Source organism: Notamacropus eugenii, chromosome 2, assembly GCF_028372415.1.
Source record: "Notamacropus eugenii isolate mMacEug1 chromosome 2, mMacEug1.pri_v2, whole genome shotgun sequence".
Classification (NCBI taxonomy): Eukaryota; Metazoa; Chordata; class Mammalia; order Diprotodontia; family Macropodidae; genus Notamacropus; species Notamacropus eugenii.
The window spans coordinates 164492384-164509837 of NC_092873.1; the positions used below are offsets into that span (position 1 = coordinate 164492384).

The following is a 17454-nucleotide window of genomic DNA, read 5'->3' on the forward strand; positions in this document are numbered from 1 at the left end:
CCTTTTATATATGGGTAGTGATAGCAATAATCAGTTGATATCCTGAGATACAATCTGACATCTGCAATTATTAGCCATGCAGGTAAAATCATGCCTTCATATCCATGCTGCTCTGCATCATGCTTTGAAACATGTTATGAAAATCTCTGATCACGGACTGAGTCCATTTCAGTAGATTGACAGATGTACGAAAGCAGCAATGCTTTGGATAACTGTGCTATTCATAATTCTACAGTTATTTTCTCTGCCAATTACGTTTTGCTATAAATATGTGTGCCCTTAAGTTGATCCCAATATCAGTTTCAGCTAGCTAATCAAATTATTTGGGAATGATAACCCTCCCTTTATTTAAAAAAAAATGAAATTTTTAGCTTCCAGACTTCCCAATAATAGATTTAAGCTAAAAATGAAAATTTTTAATAACAAATCATCCTTCATTTTTATAATATCTATTATCTTTCTCAAACACTTACAAATGCCTGTGCACATAAACACACATGTACACACAAAAACACATACCATGAAGCTTCGTGGGAAGAGAAAATGGAAGAAAAAAAAGTCCTCTTTATGACTTTATATTTTAATCAACAGTTCTAATATTAAGACTAAATGCTCATCTGAAATACAGCCAAAGAACTAAACACCCCCCACAAAAGTTTCAATGATCTTTTTTGGCATTTTTGACAACACAGCAACCTGTTACTTTAAAAATTTTCTCCTCAGAAAATATAAATGCTTTCAAAATTTGAGAATAACATCTTAGCCATTGGGACTGACTTTATGCCAGATGAAAAGATATTACTAGGCTATAGAAATTCTAAGTGCTTCATGATCTTTTATTACTACTTTAAAGTTATTTCTATCCACATGATTGTGGGCAATGAAGGACACACACACACACACACACACACACACACACACACACACACACACACACACACACACACACACTCTCTCTCTCTCTCTCATTCCATTTCTAGCCGATGAAGTGTGGCTCCTTTTCTCTTCAGGCAAAGAGGCAGGTAGCAGGCATTCACTCTAGGATAGGCTTGCTTGGAGCAGGCATTCCTCACATCACTGGAATACGGAGTGCTTGAGGATGTTTGGTCTTACTTACTGACTTGACCCTCCCGATTTTCTAGCTTTTAGTTCTTATTTAATGGATTCCTTTTCTTTACCATATCCAAGTCTTTCAAGTTAGAACAACTCATTGCATCTGTGAGGAATCCTGCTTTTTTTCCCACAGTTTTTTGTATATATATATATATATATATATATAGTATAAAACCAGGCAAATAATACTGTGGAAGGAATGATCATTTAAGATGGATCATTTTCATTAGCCTTTTAGTTTCATTTAAGAGATATAAGAGGCACAGAAGTTCTAAGGTTTCAACCCATGCATACAAACAATCATACTTATTTAAAAACATTTAAAAAAGAGACATATTATTTACTGTATCGCCATCAAATTGCAGTTCAATAATACAAGGCTAAACTGCAATTTTTCTAAAATGAAGCAATAGCTGCTTACTTATCTCCAAAAGTCTTATGGAAGGAAATCACTAAGGCAGGGTTGTTGGCATCACATTACCTTCCATTTTACATCATCTCTATGGGTCAAATGTCTCTGCAACGTATCACCAATTATTTGGGGATAGCACTTTGTCTTTAAATTCGGGACATGCTTCTTTTCATCTAAAAGTGATATTTTGAATTTGCTTGAGATGAGATACAAGAACAAAACTATTCTCCAAGTTTTTGTTTTGTTCTTACTGAGGTAACATCCTAATACTAAAACCAAGAAGCTCTTGCATATAGCAGCCATTTTAACCCACTTCCTCTTTCCGTCAGGCTAGCCTTGACACAATAAGCATGCATGCACAGTCATGGTTCACTGTATCTGCCTTAATGCTAAGTTCTGCTGCTTATTCAAGTCATGGATATCCCATGTTATTCAATAGGACTGTTGAACTGCATGTCCACCAGAAGAATAAATGATGTAACAAATGCAGCAAATACAGGGAGTAGGCATTCAGAACACATCAAGACGCCAACACTCATGAATTATAAGTATTAATGTTCCCCTCCCCCATCAAAAAAGAGTCTTTCTGTGCATGATTTTCAAATCCAAGGTCCCAGGGAATCATGAAGTGCCTTGTCGCTTTTGCTGTTGACTCCTGATGACCTCTAATTGTTTTTTACATTGCTGGTAGTATGTGGAAAGACTTTTGTTTTCATCTAAAAGCTTTTTATGTTCTTGAACCAGACGAGATGTATTCTGCTGGTCTTTTTCATCCTGGTCCAGTTCTGCTACTAGTTCTTGCCTAAAAATTATAACACATAATAAAATGTTAATTATGAAATGTTAATAATGAATGAAATGTTAATTATGAAAGAATTTATATAGTATTTGTTGCTAACTGGTAGTTCAAGCAATTAAAATTTTAATTCTGGCCCATCATTACGTATGTCAAGCAGACTGTTCAGATAACATAATCATAATGTAGTGGGACAGAAAGTATCTTCTAAAATTATTGTATCATTTCATAATTCCAATATAACTACATAGATAACATGATCTTTCTTAAATAACTACGCTCTTACAATTACAGGATTTAGAGATGATGAAAGTAAGGCACAACAAACTAAAGCGGTAACAAAAATCAGAATATCGTATCTGATCCACCTTACTACTTCCTATGTCCTTTTTATCCAGACGGGGAAAGACTGGCTGGGGAAAGGGGGTAAGGAGAATAGGGTGCTTGGTTTTATCATATAAACTCTACTTCGATATTCATACTATGAAGTCACGATCATATTTAACTATGTGCAGCTCAGCCAAAGATGTAGATAAGACAGTGACAGCCATTTAATTGGAATAGATGCTATCTAACATAAATCCCTTTCCTGTTTTAGAATATGCTACTTTGCTGGAAACACTGGGCATACTTTGGATTATTACATGTAAGCCTCCCCATAATAACACATTTGGATTATATTACTTGATTCTGTATATATTTTCAGAAAAGACCTAATCATAGACCTTGACAGAGCCTGAGCCTCGGGAGCTTGTACTTATGGAAATCTTTCTAAAACTGAGGAACTTTAGTGTTAACTTATAAAATGAGTATGTCAAAAATGGACTTGGTGGGGAAAACAATTACTATAAAATTCTCAGATAAAATAAGTTTTTTAAAAAAGAATGTAAAATGAAAATATCAAGTATTTAAACCTGGTAAAATATCTTGCCTTCCTTGTTGAGAATTTTTCTCAATGTTTCCCTTTGCATGAAAAATTTGCTTAATTTGGTAACTTAAAAGTGTCAACAAAAAACATCACAAGTGCCAACAGTTTCATTATCTTGAATTAAAATTTCTAGAATGGTTCACCTTGTATCTAAGTCCCACCTTTAGTTGGCAATACTTTGTTCAAATATTTTTCCTATAACAACTACACCAGTTTAGTATGCCAGTGGGTAATAAATAACAATTTATCAAATTCAGAGCGGCCCAATCTTCAAAATAAAAAGTTATAACAAGTAACTCGTAACAAGTTACTTCGCTTCATTGCGATAGTATCCTTCAATTTTCAGTTCATTCCTACACTAAAATTGAGACAACACTATTAGCATATTTCTTCAGATAATATTTCTTCTTCTGGGATTTTATTTTAGTGACCACCATCAGCACTTAATTTGGTCATGATAAATATGCATTTCCTGAGGGTCAAGTTAAAGACTAAAAGGAGTACAATTTCAGAAATGTCTAAAATGGAATAAAAGTACAAAATAAAAAGAATGTAAGAATTGAACTTGATTTGAGTTGAACAAGTATACTTATGGGCATGTTGTAATTTCAGAATAATATGACTTTCCCAAATGTACGTTGGAGGGTTGTTTTTTTAATAAAACATTTTTGTGAATATTACACTTCTAAAATAATAGAATTAATTAGAGGCACTGCAGCATAGTGTATAGAGATAATGATTATGGAGTCAGGAACACCTGTGTTAAAAAATCTTGCCTATGACTCACACAGGCTGTGCTATCTGGGGAAGTCATTTAACTTCTGAGAACCATAGGCCAGAGGGGTCCAACATAGAGCCCACAACACTCTTGAGAAGAGACCCAAACCAGATTAAAATATAACTGGGAAATATTTAACAAAATAAAAAAGATAACAAAACATAGACAATGTTAATAATTTTCTAAGTCAATGTGCACTCTCAGGGATCTTTATGTATAGGTCACTCTTTTGACAGCACTGCCCTATGCATTCTTCTAAAACTATAAAATCACAGTGCAGATACTGATCTGCATTAGAAGAAGCAATTTCCTCCCTAGGGGTTTTCTAATGCAATAAAATCGCAAATCTGGTCCTAAAAATCATCATCATCCTACTACTAATAATAAAATAATAAGTATGAGTCACTAGAAATAGTTTACTTACATGAGAAAACCTTTTTGTGTGATTAAGTCATTCAGTAGCATTTTACCTTTAAAAGTTTTAAGTGGAGGAAACAAGAGTTGTACTAGCATGGATCCATCTCCTTTAGTACTAAAATGTTGTGTGTGTGTGTGTGTGTGTATGTATGTATGTGTATGTATTCATATGTATGTATGTATGAGCAATCCAAAGGGCTCATTCAGAGATACAATAACCCCTGCAAGTACTCAGCAGTCAATCTAAACTTTGGAATAGGAGTATCAGTGAGGGACTGAGGTTAGGAACACAGTTATTAATTCTGAAGACATGTTAATCTTCATTTTTGCAAAAAATATTACCCTAAACTTTCAACATACTTTAAAAATTTCTACTGCATGAAAATTGACAGGGTTGATGAAGAGTTTACTTACTTTCTCTGCAAAAGTAATGCTATTTCTGTTTGAACTTTCATATATTCTTGGGCCATTTTACAATGCTGCTCAAACACAGCCATGGATTCTTTGGAGTTTGGGCACGGTGCTAGTGGCTGAAAATAAATCAGACATGTTAAAACATAATCAAATGAAATCTCATTATCTAATCTAGCTAGTTGGACTGTGACTGTAATATATTTATCCAGTACCAGGTTGCACAAACCAGTGAGCTTTTAAAAATAAGTGCTAAACCATGTCCTGGAAAATCTCAGGGTACTCCTGCCAGGGTTAACTCAGAACTTAAATTTACACTTGCTGTTTTAACGCTTTCTTTGTTACATAGAACCATGACTAAAGCTCTCTTAGCTAAGGGTATTAAATTTCAGGTTGCCAAATTATTTGTATTATACCAAAAGATGTTTATAGCTCACATAATCACATGCAGAGGCACTGAACCTTGTTATTATTTATATATTCAGCCACCATTAACATCAAAATGGATTGCAGTATGTCAAATAATAAAGAAGTAACTCACATAACTGCTATGTTTAATGTTCTGATCTTAAAGAATAAAAATGGTATGTTAAAGAGTTGTGAATAAAGATATAACAGTCCCTTAAAATGAATAATGAAATGTAAGAACATATCAATCTAAACATTTCTCATTTGATCACTCAAATGAAAAAAGTAATTTGCTGTAACTTTATTCAAAAGCAAAAACAGGCCAGCTGTCATCTTTAAAGAGAACAGTTGTCATTTCTAAAGAGAATTTTGTTTTTAGTAAAAGTATTGAGTTAAAGTTAAAGAGTATTCAGCAAGGAAACATGTTACCTGCAGTTGGTGATCCAGTGTAAGGTAGGCCATTGGGATGGAGTTATCTGATCCATTAGTATCTAGAATTCAAGCATTCACATTTTTAAAAACTTTATGACAGAGATAATTACATAAAGAAACTGAGAAGTGTGTTTAGCATTTTATAATGTTCCACATGAAGTAATGTAATAATAATTATCCAAAATGATTATAAATAAAAACACCCGGCCATTACAGAATGGCCAATAAAGTGCTGGTATAAATGCTAAGTAACAGGAGATGGAGATTTATCAGATGTTTTTCTTAAAACCATGCCCTGATACCTTAGCATTAAGTTGGCTGACAACTACAACACTATTAAAACAGCCTGGGACCATCACACCAAAATGAAACAACTCACAAGAATGAACTTCACAAAATGAAACACAATTTTTTTTAATCAAAGAGTCTCCCTTTTGGCAGAGACTTGACAACTGGATGCTTTAAACTCTGGTCCAAACAAGTCCTACCTAGCCAAATCCTGTCTCCCCTCACTTCCTCTTTATATCAGTCTTATGGCTGGGCCTTACACAGTGAACTAACAGGCTAATTTGGCTGTATTAATCCTCCAGTCAGTTCTGCTACAACAGTTAGAATGTACATTAGAAATTTTGAATGCATTTCCCATTATTCTTCCTTAGTTGTTACCAGAGGACAAAATGGTGGGCTGAAAGTACTTTACTGATTAGTACTACCCAAGGAATGCTAGAAATGAAGACAAAGCCCGTTGAGACACAGTATTCAATCTACACAGACAGGTTCATGGCTCAGTGACCTGGTTTGCTGCTTCCTACTGTGTTCCATCTTGCCTCTCTAGTACCCTAAGAGTTCTTTAGTGTGATAAATCCTTTTACAGGTTTCATATGAAATCCACTTTTTTGTTCTTTGTATATTGAAATATTTATGTTTTTGATGTTTAAGTTTATAATAAACACAAAAATTTATATTTTTAAAAAAGATTTTAGCAAATAAGGAAAAAAACTACCAAAATCAGACTAAGCTGGGGGAAGCAGGGAAAAATAAGGGTAGGAGAAGGGAAACTGAAGGTAAAGAAAGCCTGTCTGAATTGGCCTAAATTTATTAAGTCCTTTTAAAAAAAAGGCATTTTATTCCTTTTATGTACACCCCAGTCTGTAGAAATGAGCTAAGCGGTCTCCAAGAAAGTTGCTTTAATAAAAAGATATGAATAATTAGTATGTGTTTCTAAAATGCTTTAGTACTTGAACCAAACAGTTGTTTTGAATATCTACTTAACATATTTAGCCCAGGCATGGGGAACTTGAGACTTAGAGCTCAGTTTCAACTGGCTGATTTGCCTTCCTGTTGGGCAAGAAGTATTTCAATTACGCCTACAGTTGTACAAGCAAAACATGTTTAGTTTTCAGTAATACAACAACCAGTCAGAAAGACACAGTGGCTGTAAGCTTCTGACCCAGTCTGGCTGTGTGACCCTGTGCAAGTCATTTGATACCCAGTGCTCTAGGTCAGCGATATCAAACTCAAAGAGAAAATGGATCTCTGCTGACCACATATTGATTTAGAAAACCACAAATGAACATTGTTATATTTTTAAATACTCCCTGATTACATTTTAGTCTGTTTCTGGGAGCACTGGAAGTTTTGTGGACATCATAGAGAAGAGAGTCTGAATACCTCTGCTTTGGGCAATTTAGACTCTGAGTTGCCCACCGGCACTGGTAGAGGGATATTTTCTCACTTGGGATTCCCAATACTACTGAAATCACTGGTTCAATTCTTATCCCAATCCCTAACAAACTATCCCAATAGTAGTTACATTATTCCATGAACTGCCTACTTCAGCAAGTCTAAATTCCTGTCTGCCTTTTGAAACTGTTTGTGATCTGGTTCTGCTCTACATACATAGTCAATTTAATTTATTACTCACTCTCCAACTTGTACCCTCTACTCTACCAGGCTCTCTTCCTCAGTCTTTCTCCTCACCTTTGATTTTGTAATCTGCCTACCTCCAAGTCACCCTACCAATTCTCTCAATGATTTTAGTAGCTGGCTTAAGGTTTTCCTTTCCCATCCATTCATTGCCATCCTCAGGGACTGTAGTATTCATATCATGATCCCTCCAATCACAACATTTTTCAATCTTTTCAATATTAACAACCTTTCTTACCTCATTTTGGTGAAACTGGCTTGGTCAAACATTAGACATCACTCACTAGGTGAATTATTCCACTTTGCAGGGTCTGAACTTTTAAATTTCACTCTCATCTTATCCTGACACCTTGACCATTCCCTTAGGCACACAATCTACTGCTTACCATGCCTTCTGGGATCCCTTCACTCTCTCTTTCATTTTATCATTCCTACTTGGCTTTAATCACCTCCATGCCTCGCCATGATCACATTACCAAATAATTTAACGTTTTAGTGGCTACAACCACAAAATCACATGTCATGCTGATGTGAAAAACTTCTTCTCTGGGTTACCCTCCTTGTACATTTTGGTTTGTGCTTTTGTTCAGGGCTTTCTGAGCTTCCCTGGAGAAATTAAGTCCAGAAATGAGGCTGACTTAAAAACTTACTGGTACATAAACTCCAGTGGGAACCTTTCTATCTTTATCTGACTCCCTACCCGTTATTTTGAACTTCCCACCTCCTGCTGCCCTCAAACCCCTCCCAAGTCTTCACCTTCCATATTTACAGCAGCAATCAAAGCTGTTCACTGAGAATGCTGGCACAGTCTAATATAAACTTCCTCAGCTCTTCTCCATTCCCCAAACCTCAGGCTCTTCACATTCATTCTTTCCTGTGGCAAGAGAAGAGGCATCCTTCCTCCTCACTACCACAAATTCTGCAACCCACAACCTGGATCTCACTCCCTCCTGACTTTCAAGTATGAAGGCCTTCCCTAAATCCTGGTCTCTCATTTCACTCAGACCTCAGGGAACAACTTGTTTGGCTACTAATGTATTTTTCATATCATATTGTGTACTACAGCTCCTTAAACCTAACATCTCTTTCAGTACATATATGACACAGGGCTCTGCAGATAGTAAGTACTTAAACGAAACCTATCATTTTTATCTCTGTGCTGTTACTTTAGTTCTCCTTTAGCTTTCACTGATACTTCCCTTTCTCTGAATCCTAGCACTTACAGTCTATGTTATAGCATTAACACCTAATTGTACATCATCATACCATACTCTTGGTCCCCCCAAATGCATTTTAACTTAGGGATTATGTTTTGTACTTCTGCGTTAACTAAAATGCCTAAGGGAGTGATGAACATATTTTTCTTTATGTCTTTTCATCTCAATATCAGAAATGTCTTCCACTCTTTTTTTGTGTATCTCTTTCTCACTTTCTTTCTTCTACTCTCTCCAACCTAATGAGGGTTCTTTAGTTGCTGCATTTATCAAAGAGTTGTATGTTCCCCCTTCTTAAATGGAAAAGCAAATGTTTCTCATTTGTAAAAATAACCTAGTAAATTTTTTACTTCTGTGACTTGCCATTTTCCCTGAAGTCAATGTCCCTCAATTAAAAAAAAAAGGTTTCCCTATTCCTGATGTACCATCTTATTTATACAATTAATTTGGCATATAAGCCCTGTCTTTATAGAGGCAAACTTTAACACTGTGAACAATTACAAATTCCAAGTTAGCATTCTGAATTCATAAGATTTTACAATATTTACTTATTGTTTGACAATACTGACCAAAAAAAGGTTGTAATAGCACGATTATAAAATATCAACAAGACAATGGCAATGTAACTGATACTACCGAAATTTAATTTTTTCTGACCTAAGTTAGATTTTTGATTACCATCGGTTATCTTGATACCATGGGCAAGAGTGGACGGGCAAAAAAGACATAAAATAGAAAAAAAAATAAGAGCGAGGTTACTTTTGTCCAGTAGAATTCTAACACTTTAATATAAGTTTTGTGATCTGCCACATGCTTGTCAAGTTGAGTGTTGGTTCAGGATGGGAAGGGAGACAAGGTTAAGTTGGATGTCAAAACTGGGAGCAAAGGTCAGTGCTGCAGGACAAAAAATTTGTAAGCTCTGGACAAGGACTGAAAATTGCAGATTTTCTGCCTTCCATTGGGGTAACTTCTGAAACTCAACTGTATTAAATATAACTTACGTCACATAACTTTGTGTGTGTTACTGAGTGGTATTTTCTGGTATGTAAAACAAGTCTTTATAAAAAGTTCTATTAAAATTTATGAGGTATTATGTGTTGAATTCTATGCAGAGCCTTAATTTACCTGCTCCTAGGTCTTGGCTCTTATAAGAGAAATATATACTGATAGTAAAGGGAAAAGCCCTCTTTATCTGAGGTCTGAGGAACCAAGCAGGAAGAACTAGAATTTTCGAATGCACACATCTATTTTACCACGTGAAAACCACGCTTTCTAGTTTTTCTACCATTGCTGGAGGTTGACGGAGCATCACTTTGCCATAGGTTGGTGATATATTTGGCACATGTAGTTAGTGGTAAATGTATTGGACCATCTTGGGCTGTGCTAGGATTGAAGAAGTACCACTAAATTTAAAGTAACTAAAACCAGTGAACACGCCCACTACTAAATATAGTACTATCCTACATGACACACATGGGAAGAGAGGTGGCCCAGTTCAGTTTTAACTAAATTATAAACATAACTAAAGCATGCCAAATATCTATTACCATATATAGATAGTGGTTTACTTCTGTAAAGATGAATGGGAATGTGCTTGTGACTTGCAAATTCCCATTTATCACTTACAAAAAATACGCTAAGTCTTGCATAAATTTTCAAATGGTCTAACTTCTCTAAGGACACTTATGCCCACAGATTTCAGGCTGCAAGTGATGGTCATGCGGTTTAATCCTTTCATTTTAAAGGTGAGGAAACTGAGGCTTAAAGAGGGAGAGGGGCCTGCCTGAGGTCATCCAGATAGAAGAAAGTGGCAGATGGAATTCCACCTCAGGTAGGATTCCCGCTATGTGCCACTTCAGCTGCTGGTGTTTCCTTACTAGACATGACAGCTACCAGTGTACATCCAAGTGTTTTGAAAACTGTACAGAACTCCGTGGTGAAGGGACATTCAGATTCTTATTACTGTTCTTCCCTTAAGAGGATGCTGATAACGACACACCAGAGCATGCTAAAACGTGTCTTCTTTGCCTTAGGCCACAATTGTGGCTGTGATAAGATTTTAGAGTTGTTTTTTTAATGAAGCTACTTCATCATTCTGAAATCCAATGTGACATGCTGATTTTAAAGCCTATATTTGTGAATATGTTCGCTATAGGACAGGACTTCCTGTAGCCTATAAGGAGTAAATTTTGTAAAATATATATCTCACACCGTATTAAATTAGTTACCTCCTTTGGATTGGAAAGGCTTCAAGATTCTTGACCATGAAAGGGAAGTGACGGGATTTTTTTTTTTTGGTTACACTGTAGGATTGCAACCATCCTGAACTGGATGAACTTTAACTGAACTGGAAGGTACTTTAAAGGCCAACACCCTCTCTTTACAGATAAGAGAAACAGGCTCAGAGGTTAAGGGACTTTCCTACAGTTATACAGCCCGGTAAGTATCAGTGGCAGGATTTGAATATAAGTCTTCCTGACTCCAACTTCAGCATTCTATCCAAGACACCATTTAATTTAATAGCCTTGCAGGTAAAGGTCAAGATGATTTCCTCCCCCATACTATATTAATTTACCATATAAAGTAGCTAGTTAAACTATCCTGGTTCTCTAGTGCCATCAAGCAGAAGAGTGATGAGAAAGGAAAAACCACACACACATATTAATCTGAATGGTATTTCTTTTACTGGAAACCAAACCAAATCCAATTACAAAAACAAAAAAAACACCCAACCACTACCCAACACCTCTTTCTCAAATTATATGCCTCATATCAGGAAAAATACCCAAACTTAGGAAAATAAAAATACAGAACAAGCCTGTGTTCATAAATCCAGTTTTCCCTTTAACCTACTGCTGAGGTATATGAAACTGCTGGCTGAACAATTTAAATATTATCTTGCCTTTGTAAAAATTCTATTAACTGACATTCATCTTTCCCTCTAAAACTCTCCCTTTCTCATACCTTCACTATTATTTCAGAGGGCAACACCAACCTCTTTCAGGCTTACAACCTAGGAATGATCCTCCACCCCTCACTATCTCTCACCCCCATATCCAATCCAGGCCTATTGGTTTCATCCTTGAAACACCTCTCAAATATACCTCCTTCTTTCCTGTGCCTCTGCCACCCCAGTGAAGGCCCTCATCACCTCAAGCTTGGACTACTGCAATAGTCTGCTAGTGAGTCTGCCTGTCTCATCTCTCCCCACTCTAATTCACCCTCTGTGCAGCCACCATAGTGATTTTCCTAAAGCACAGGTCAAATCATATCATATCCCCTACTACCCTGGAGGCTCCCTTTTGCCTCCAGGATCAAATACAAATTGCTCTACTTGGTATTAAAAGCCCTTTATAAACTAGCTCCCACATTTCTAGTCTTCTTACACCTGACTCCCTGCCATGTACTCTTTGATCCAGTGATACCAGCCTCCTTGCCATCTGACAAATAAGGCACTCCATCTCTTGGCTCTGGGCCCCCAGTCCTGGAATGCTTTCCCAGCTCATCTGTGCTACTGTCTTCCTTTAAATTCCAATTAAAATCCCAACTTCTACAGGAAGCCTTTCCTAACCCCACTTAATTCTAATGTCTCCCCTCTCTCATTTACTTCCTGTTAATTTTGATAAATATGTGTTTGCTTGTTAGACTGTAAGCTCTGTGAGGACAGGGACTATCATTTGACTCTTTTTGTATCCCCATTTCTTAGCAAAGTACCTGGCACAGAGTAGGTATGAAAGAAATGACTGATAGCATTAACTGAATATAAATGAAAAACAGAGGCCCTCCCTTACATAAACCCTATTAAAAATGAGAAATAAGCAACAAGTCACCTGTGGAATCATCAGGGGTCCAGGGATGGCTCCTTGTTGGCTTTTCAGAAGTTGGTCCTGAGGTAGTGATCATTCTCACACTAGGACTGGATGACCTACTACTCACCTGTATATGAAGAAACAAAAAATAAAAATTACCCTGATTCTGAAAAAAGGATACCATAGCAATTCCAGGTAAAATCACTTTTATAAAGAAGTATGACTGAATACTGAGTTATACAAGTGCTAATGAAAAATAATTTTTTTTCTTTTTTTGCTTGATGTGTGCAAGTGAAATAGTTTAAAATAGATCGAAACAAAAAAGTATCCAGATGGGTGAAATGAAAATATAATAAAATGAAATTTATAAGGTTTTTGGTCCACCACAAAAGTCAACAGACTGGCAAATCTAAAACAGAAAAGCATACTTATTCACAGAACCTGTGATGCAGTAGCATGTCATCGATGTTTTACCTCAGGCGCACAGCACTACAGATTTAGAACTGGAAGGGACTTTAAAGGTCCAAATCACTTATTTTAAAAATGAGAAAACTGAGGCCTGACAGGTTAATGGATTTGACCAAAGTCACAAAGGTAATGAATGCATGGCAGAGCAAGAACCAGAACCCAGGAGCCCCTACTCCCTACCCCTGCTCTTACCAGTGTACCATATTACCTTGAATTAATAAAAAAGAAACCAAGATATTCAGTTATTTCTGGTAGCATCTCCTACTCTGGCACCCCTCTCTGAAACAGTGTTCCAAATAAGTCAAGTTTAGGTATTCTGAAATAGATTCTAAGTCCTGCTAAGCTTTTTAAAAAAAAAAAAATTATTGAAGGTCTTAGTGATTAATAGGGAATGTTGTATTGATTCAATTATAATTGATCTTTTCCAGCAGATGCTAACACCTACCTACCTACCTACCTATCTATCTGTCTGTCTGTCTGCCTCTCTGTCTGTCTATCTATCTAGTACTATTTTCAGTGTTCTACTTAAGGGAAATCAGGCAACTGCTCCAAAGTACTGAGAATCAGCCTAATTTACACTACAGGATTTTTAAAGAGGAGAAAAATATAGGAATAAATATTTGTGGCCCATGATAATGAGTGAAATGTATAAGATAGTAAGCTTCATCAAAATAAAGGGGAAAAAACCCACAAAGAGGTTCAGAAAACATTACAATGGAAAAAAAAAATGGATGAAGATGTAGAGAACTCTTAAAATGTGATCAAGCCTAGTAAGGCTAGTAATCCTACCATTCAATACTTAACATAAATCATCGCACTTCTGAAGTTTAAGGCCATTTTGAAAATATATATTCCTACTTAAGAATTTTTTTCAACCTCTCATCTGCCTCAAGAGCTGTCTCTTTCAAATTACTCACACAGTTGTTCTCCTTTAGAGTTCCTACATCTATGAAACCAGGGAATGAAGCTGATATTTTTGTCACCAGTTCCCAATTTTGTCTTTACTAATTTAAAACCACAGGAAAGGTTATAACAAGTTAAACCCCAATCCATAAATTGCCAAATGATTCTGTATAATTGAAAAGATACATTACTCAATGAATAACACAATGCTGCTTTAATGAGTTATATGAAAAATAACAGTAAACTTCAATTAGATCAAAACTCAGAACAGTAACTTCTACATTTTAAAAATAAGTGAAAGGCAAGTACTATAAATGATAAATTTGAAATCTGTTTAATCTTTAATTTGAAAAATCCAGCTGGTGTGTGCTTAAATTTGGATCTTTTTAAATGAAGAAAGGAAATAACTGAAAAATATCAGTGGTTTTCATAACATCAAAGACTTCAAAGCATTTAAAATAGTTCAAAAAGGTTATAAAGCATCTAAAACATTTAAAAAATGAGTACTTGACGCATAAGGTAGATAATCTGATTTACTATAGGGAATGAATGCAACAAGTGTTTAACAGAGAACAGAAATACTACACAGGAGTTTAGGGTGGCAAAAAAATATTAAACCAAAGTTAAATTGCAGAAGTACTTAGCACAGGCAGACATCGAGCAGAGTACCTTTTCCCAAGATCAAATCTCTAGGTGTATAAAAAGAATCAGGAGTTATTTAAAGGACGTGGAAGATGACTTTTGATTTCTATGTCTCACTTTTAAAAGTGGGAACATATTTTTCAAAAGTTACTAAATTTTGCTTAGTGCTTCCATATTTAGGCTGACTTTTCAAGTAGCTTGGCTATTTGTGAAATGCGCAACCTTCTGAAATAAATTTAACATCTCTAAGCCTCAATTTTCTCATCTGTAAAATAGAGTGGTTTTACTAAATAAAAATAGTTAGTATTTATACAATGCATACTATGTGCCAGGTATTGTGCTGTTTTATAAACACTATTGCATTTGATCCTTAAAATCCAGAGACGTAGGTGCTATTACTATCCCCATTATACACTGGAGGAAACTGAGGCAAATAATGACCTACTCAAGTTCACATAGCTAGTAAATTTATGTAAATCTGGATTTGAATTCGGTTCCTCCTGACTCTAGGCCCAGTGCTCTGTCTACTGTGCCACCTAGTAGCATCCAAGTTAGGATAAGATGATCTCTAAATTTCCTTTCAGCTGTAATTCTCTGAATCTACTCATGGGTATCTCCTGTGATGCAATGGTATACAAGCAAAAAAAATAACACTAAATATTGATTTCCTGGGCTGCTCAATAAGTGATTACTCAATGAACATTCCAATCACACATAATGTGGTGGGGGAAGTGAGAAAAACTATACCAGTTTTATTACAAGTCAACCAAACAGTAAAATTTTGGAATCTGGATGACATGGTCATACTTTGTCCATTTTGGGGAAAAAGCAACACAGGTAATTTATTCATATAAACTTACACATTACAACTAAAGCATTCTGTGTCTTCAACAAGGAATTTTCTCCACCAATGCAGGTTTGTCCCTCCTCTACATTTCAGTTGAGTTGTTTGTGGACCCTGGGACCTTAAGGGACCTGCCCAGGATCAAAGAGTCAGTGTATGTTAACCTCAAAAGTAACCCTGATTTTACCGTGTAGCTTCCTCCAATGGCAAATACCCTGGAAAGTATGAAAACTTACTATTCTTATGTAATTTTCTTATTTCACAGCAGAACAGGAACAGAATAGAAGAGATATAACAACTTCTTTAAAAAAAAAAATGAAATCACCTGAACCAATTCTCATTGTATCTCAGAATGCTGGAGAGCTTAAAATTGCTCTCACTCATTTTTGCATGTGTTTTAAATATAAAACAATAAACTACAGCACACAATTATTCAGGTGCAGCTAGGTGGAACAGTGTATGGAGACCTAAACCTGGAGTCAGGAAGACTCATCTCTCTTAGTTCAGATCTGGCCTCAGATACTTACTAGCTGTGTGACCCTGGGCAAGTCACTTAACTCTGTTTGTCTCAGTTTCCTTATTTGTAAAATGAGCTAAAGAAGGGAATGGCAAACTACTGCAGTATCTTTGCCAAGAAAACTTCAAATGGAGTTATAAAAAGTTGGACAGGACTGAAAATAACTGAATAGAATTATTCATAAACAATAAAAGATATGTGTTTCTTTGTATAACAAGGAAAACCTATAATGTAGCTGTCCTTGGTGCCAGACATCAATAAAATCTAGTGTACTTTAAATGTTATCTGTGACACTGACTTACATGAATCAACTGATCAACAAGTATTTATTAATCATCAACTATATGTCAGGTACTCTGCTAGCTGCTGGAGATACAGAGATAATAAAACAAAACAGAACAATCCCTGCTCTCAAGGAGCCTTCATTCTATGAGAGGAAACTATGTACATGTGTAAGTATGCAAAGACTAAATATAGGCAACATTCTATACTGTGCCCCCACAGTAAAGCTGCCTTGTATAGATCTGAAAATGGTCTATAATTAGTGTTGGTTTTCAGTGGCTACATCCCCTTCCCCTCAAAAAAGAAGCCAATTTTTGGACCCATTGGGTCCAGCAGTATATTTGGACCAATGTGAAGTGTACAGTTTATGTCACAGAGCAATGTAGTTATTAGGAAAGTGGTAAAATTGGGGAGAATTGTGAGGGGTAAGGGGATAGGGGAAGATCTTGGAGAGAAATTTCTAGGACAGCTGCTTATCAAGAAAAGGAAAAAACAAGGGCTATAGATTCAGGGAGCAAGATACAAAGGATGAACTTGGTGGTGTGGTAGGATACACGTAACTAGCAGGAGATGCTATTTATAATGGATCTTCCATGATTTCAGCCTATTCCTCTTCTCTTCTTTTTCTCTTCACTTTACAAAAGGCAGGTACTCATTTGACATTCCACACAGTGAGAGAGAACCACTAGTTTTCTAAGCTTCCCTAAAGACTAAGAAGTACTACACAGGTGACAGGACCTTGAGTTCCTCTCCTAATGTTGAAAGAGTTGGATGACTGCTCTCTGACAATAACAATAAAACCACCGAGCAAACAACTGTATTTTCACTGAAAAATGGACCCCTGGAAAATCATAACACCATTCCACAAGGGGTGTGGAGGTAGTAAGTTTGTTTTTCCTAAAGTTATATTTACTACCTTAAAAAAAAAATTATAGCAGTTGTCTCTCACCTCTGTGTGGAGTAAGCTGGCTTCCTGTAAATTTACAGTTGTTGGAAGATCATGTCCATGCCCCCAATACCTTGTTATAGTATTCTTATTAAAAAGGTGATAATAGAACTTATTTCCTCCGTGAATGCAATTTCAAAGCTCAAAAAGATTATTCCTAGATTGACAGAAAACAATTCCCACTGTCATTAGTGAGGGGAATGACTGC

The 17454-nt window shown here is 36.0% G+C and overlaps 1 protein-coding gene across 5 annotated transcripts in view; it reads right to left on the reverse strand.

Annotated features, from left to right (window-relative positions):
• Nucleotides 1–1432: 1432 nt before the first annotated feature.
• Nucleotides 1433–17454, reverse strand: part of MAP3K7 (mitogen-activated protein kinase kinase kinase 7) — a 71029-nt gene continuing 55007 nt past the window's right edge. For all 5 annotated transcript variants that reach the window (XM_072642841.1, XM_072642840.1, XM_072642839.1 and 2 more), the window contains 4 exons: nucleotides 12666–12771; nucleotides 5693–5754; nucleotides 4859–4974; nucleotides 1433–2327 (listed from right to left, as the gene is read on the reverse strand). In XM_072642841.1, coding sequence (XP_072498942.1) covers nucleotides 2147–2327; nucleotides 4859–4974; nucleotides 5693–5754; nucleotides 12666–12771 — 465 coding nt within the window. In that variant the 3' untranslated portion in view covers nucleotides 1433–2146. The remainder of the gene's footprint in view (nucleotides 2328–4858; nucleotides 4975–5692; nucleotides 5755–12665; nucleotides 12772–17454) is intronic.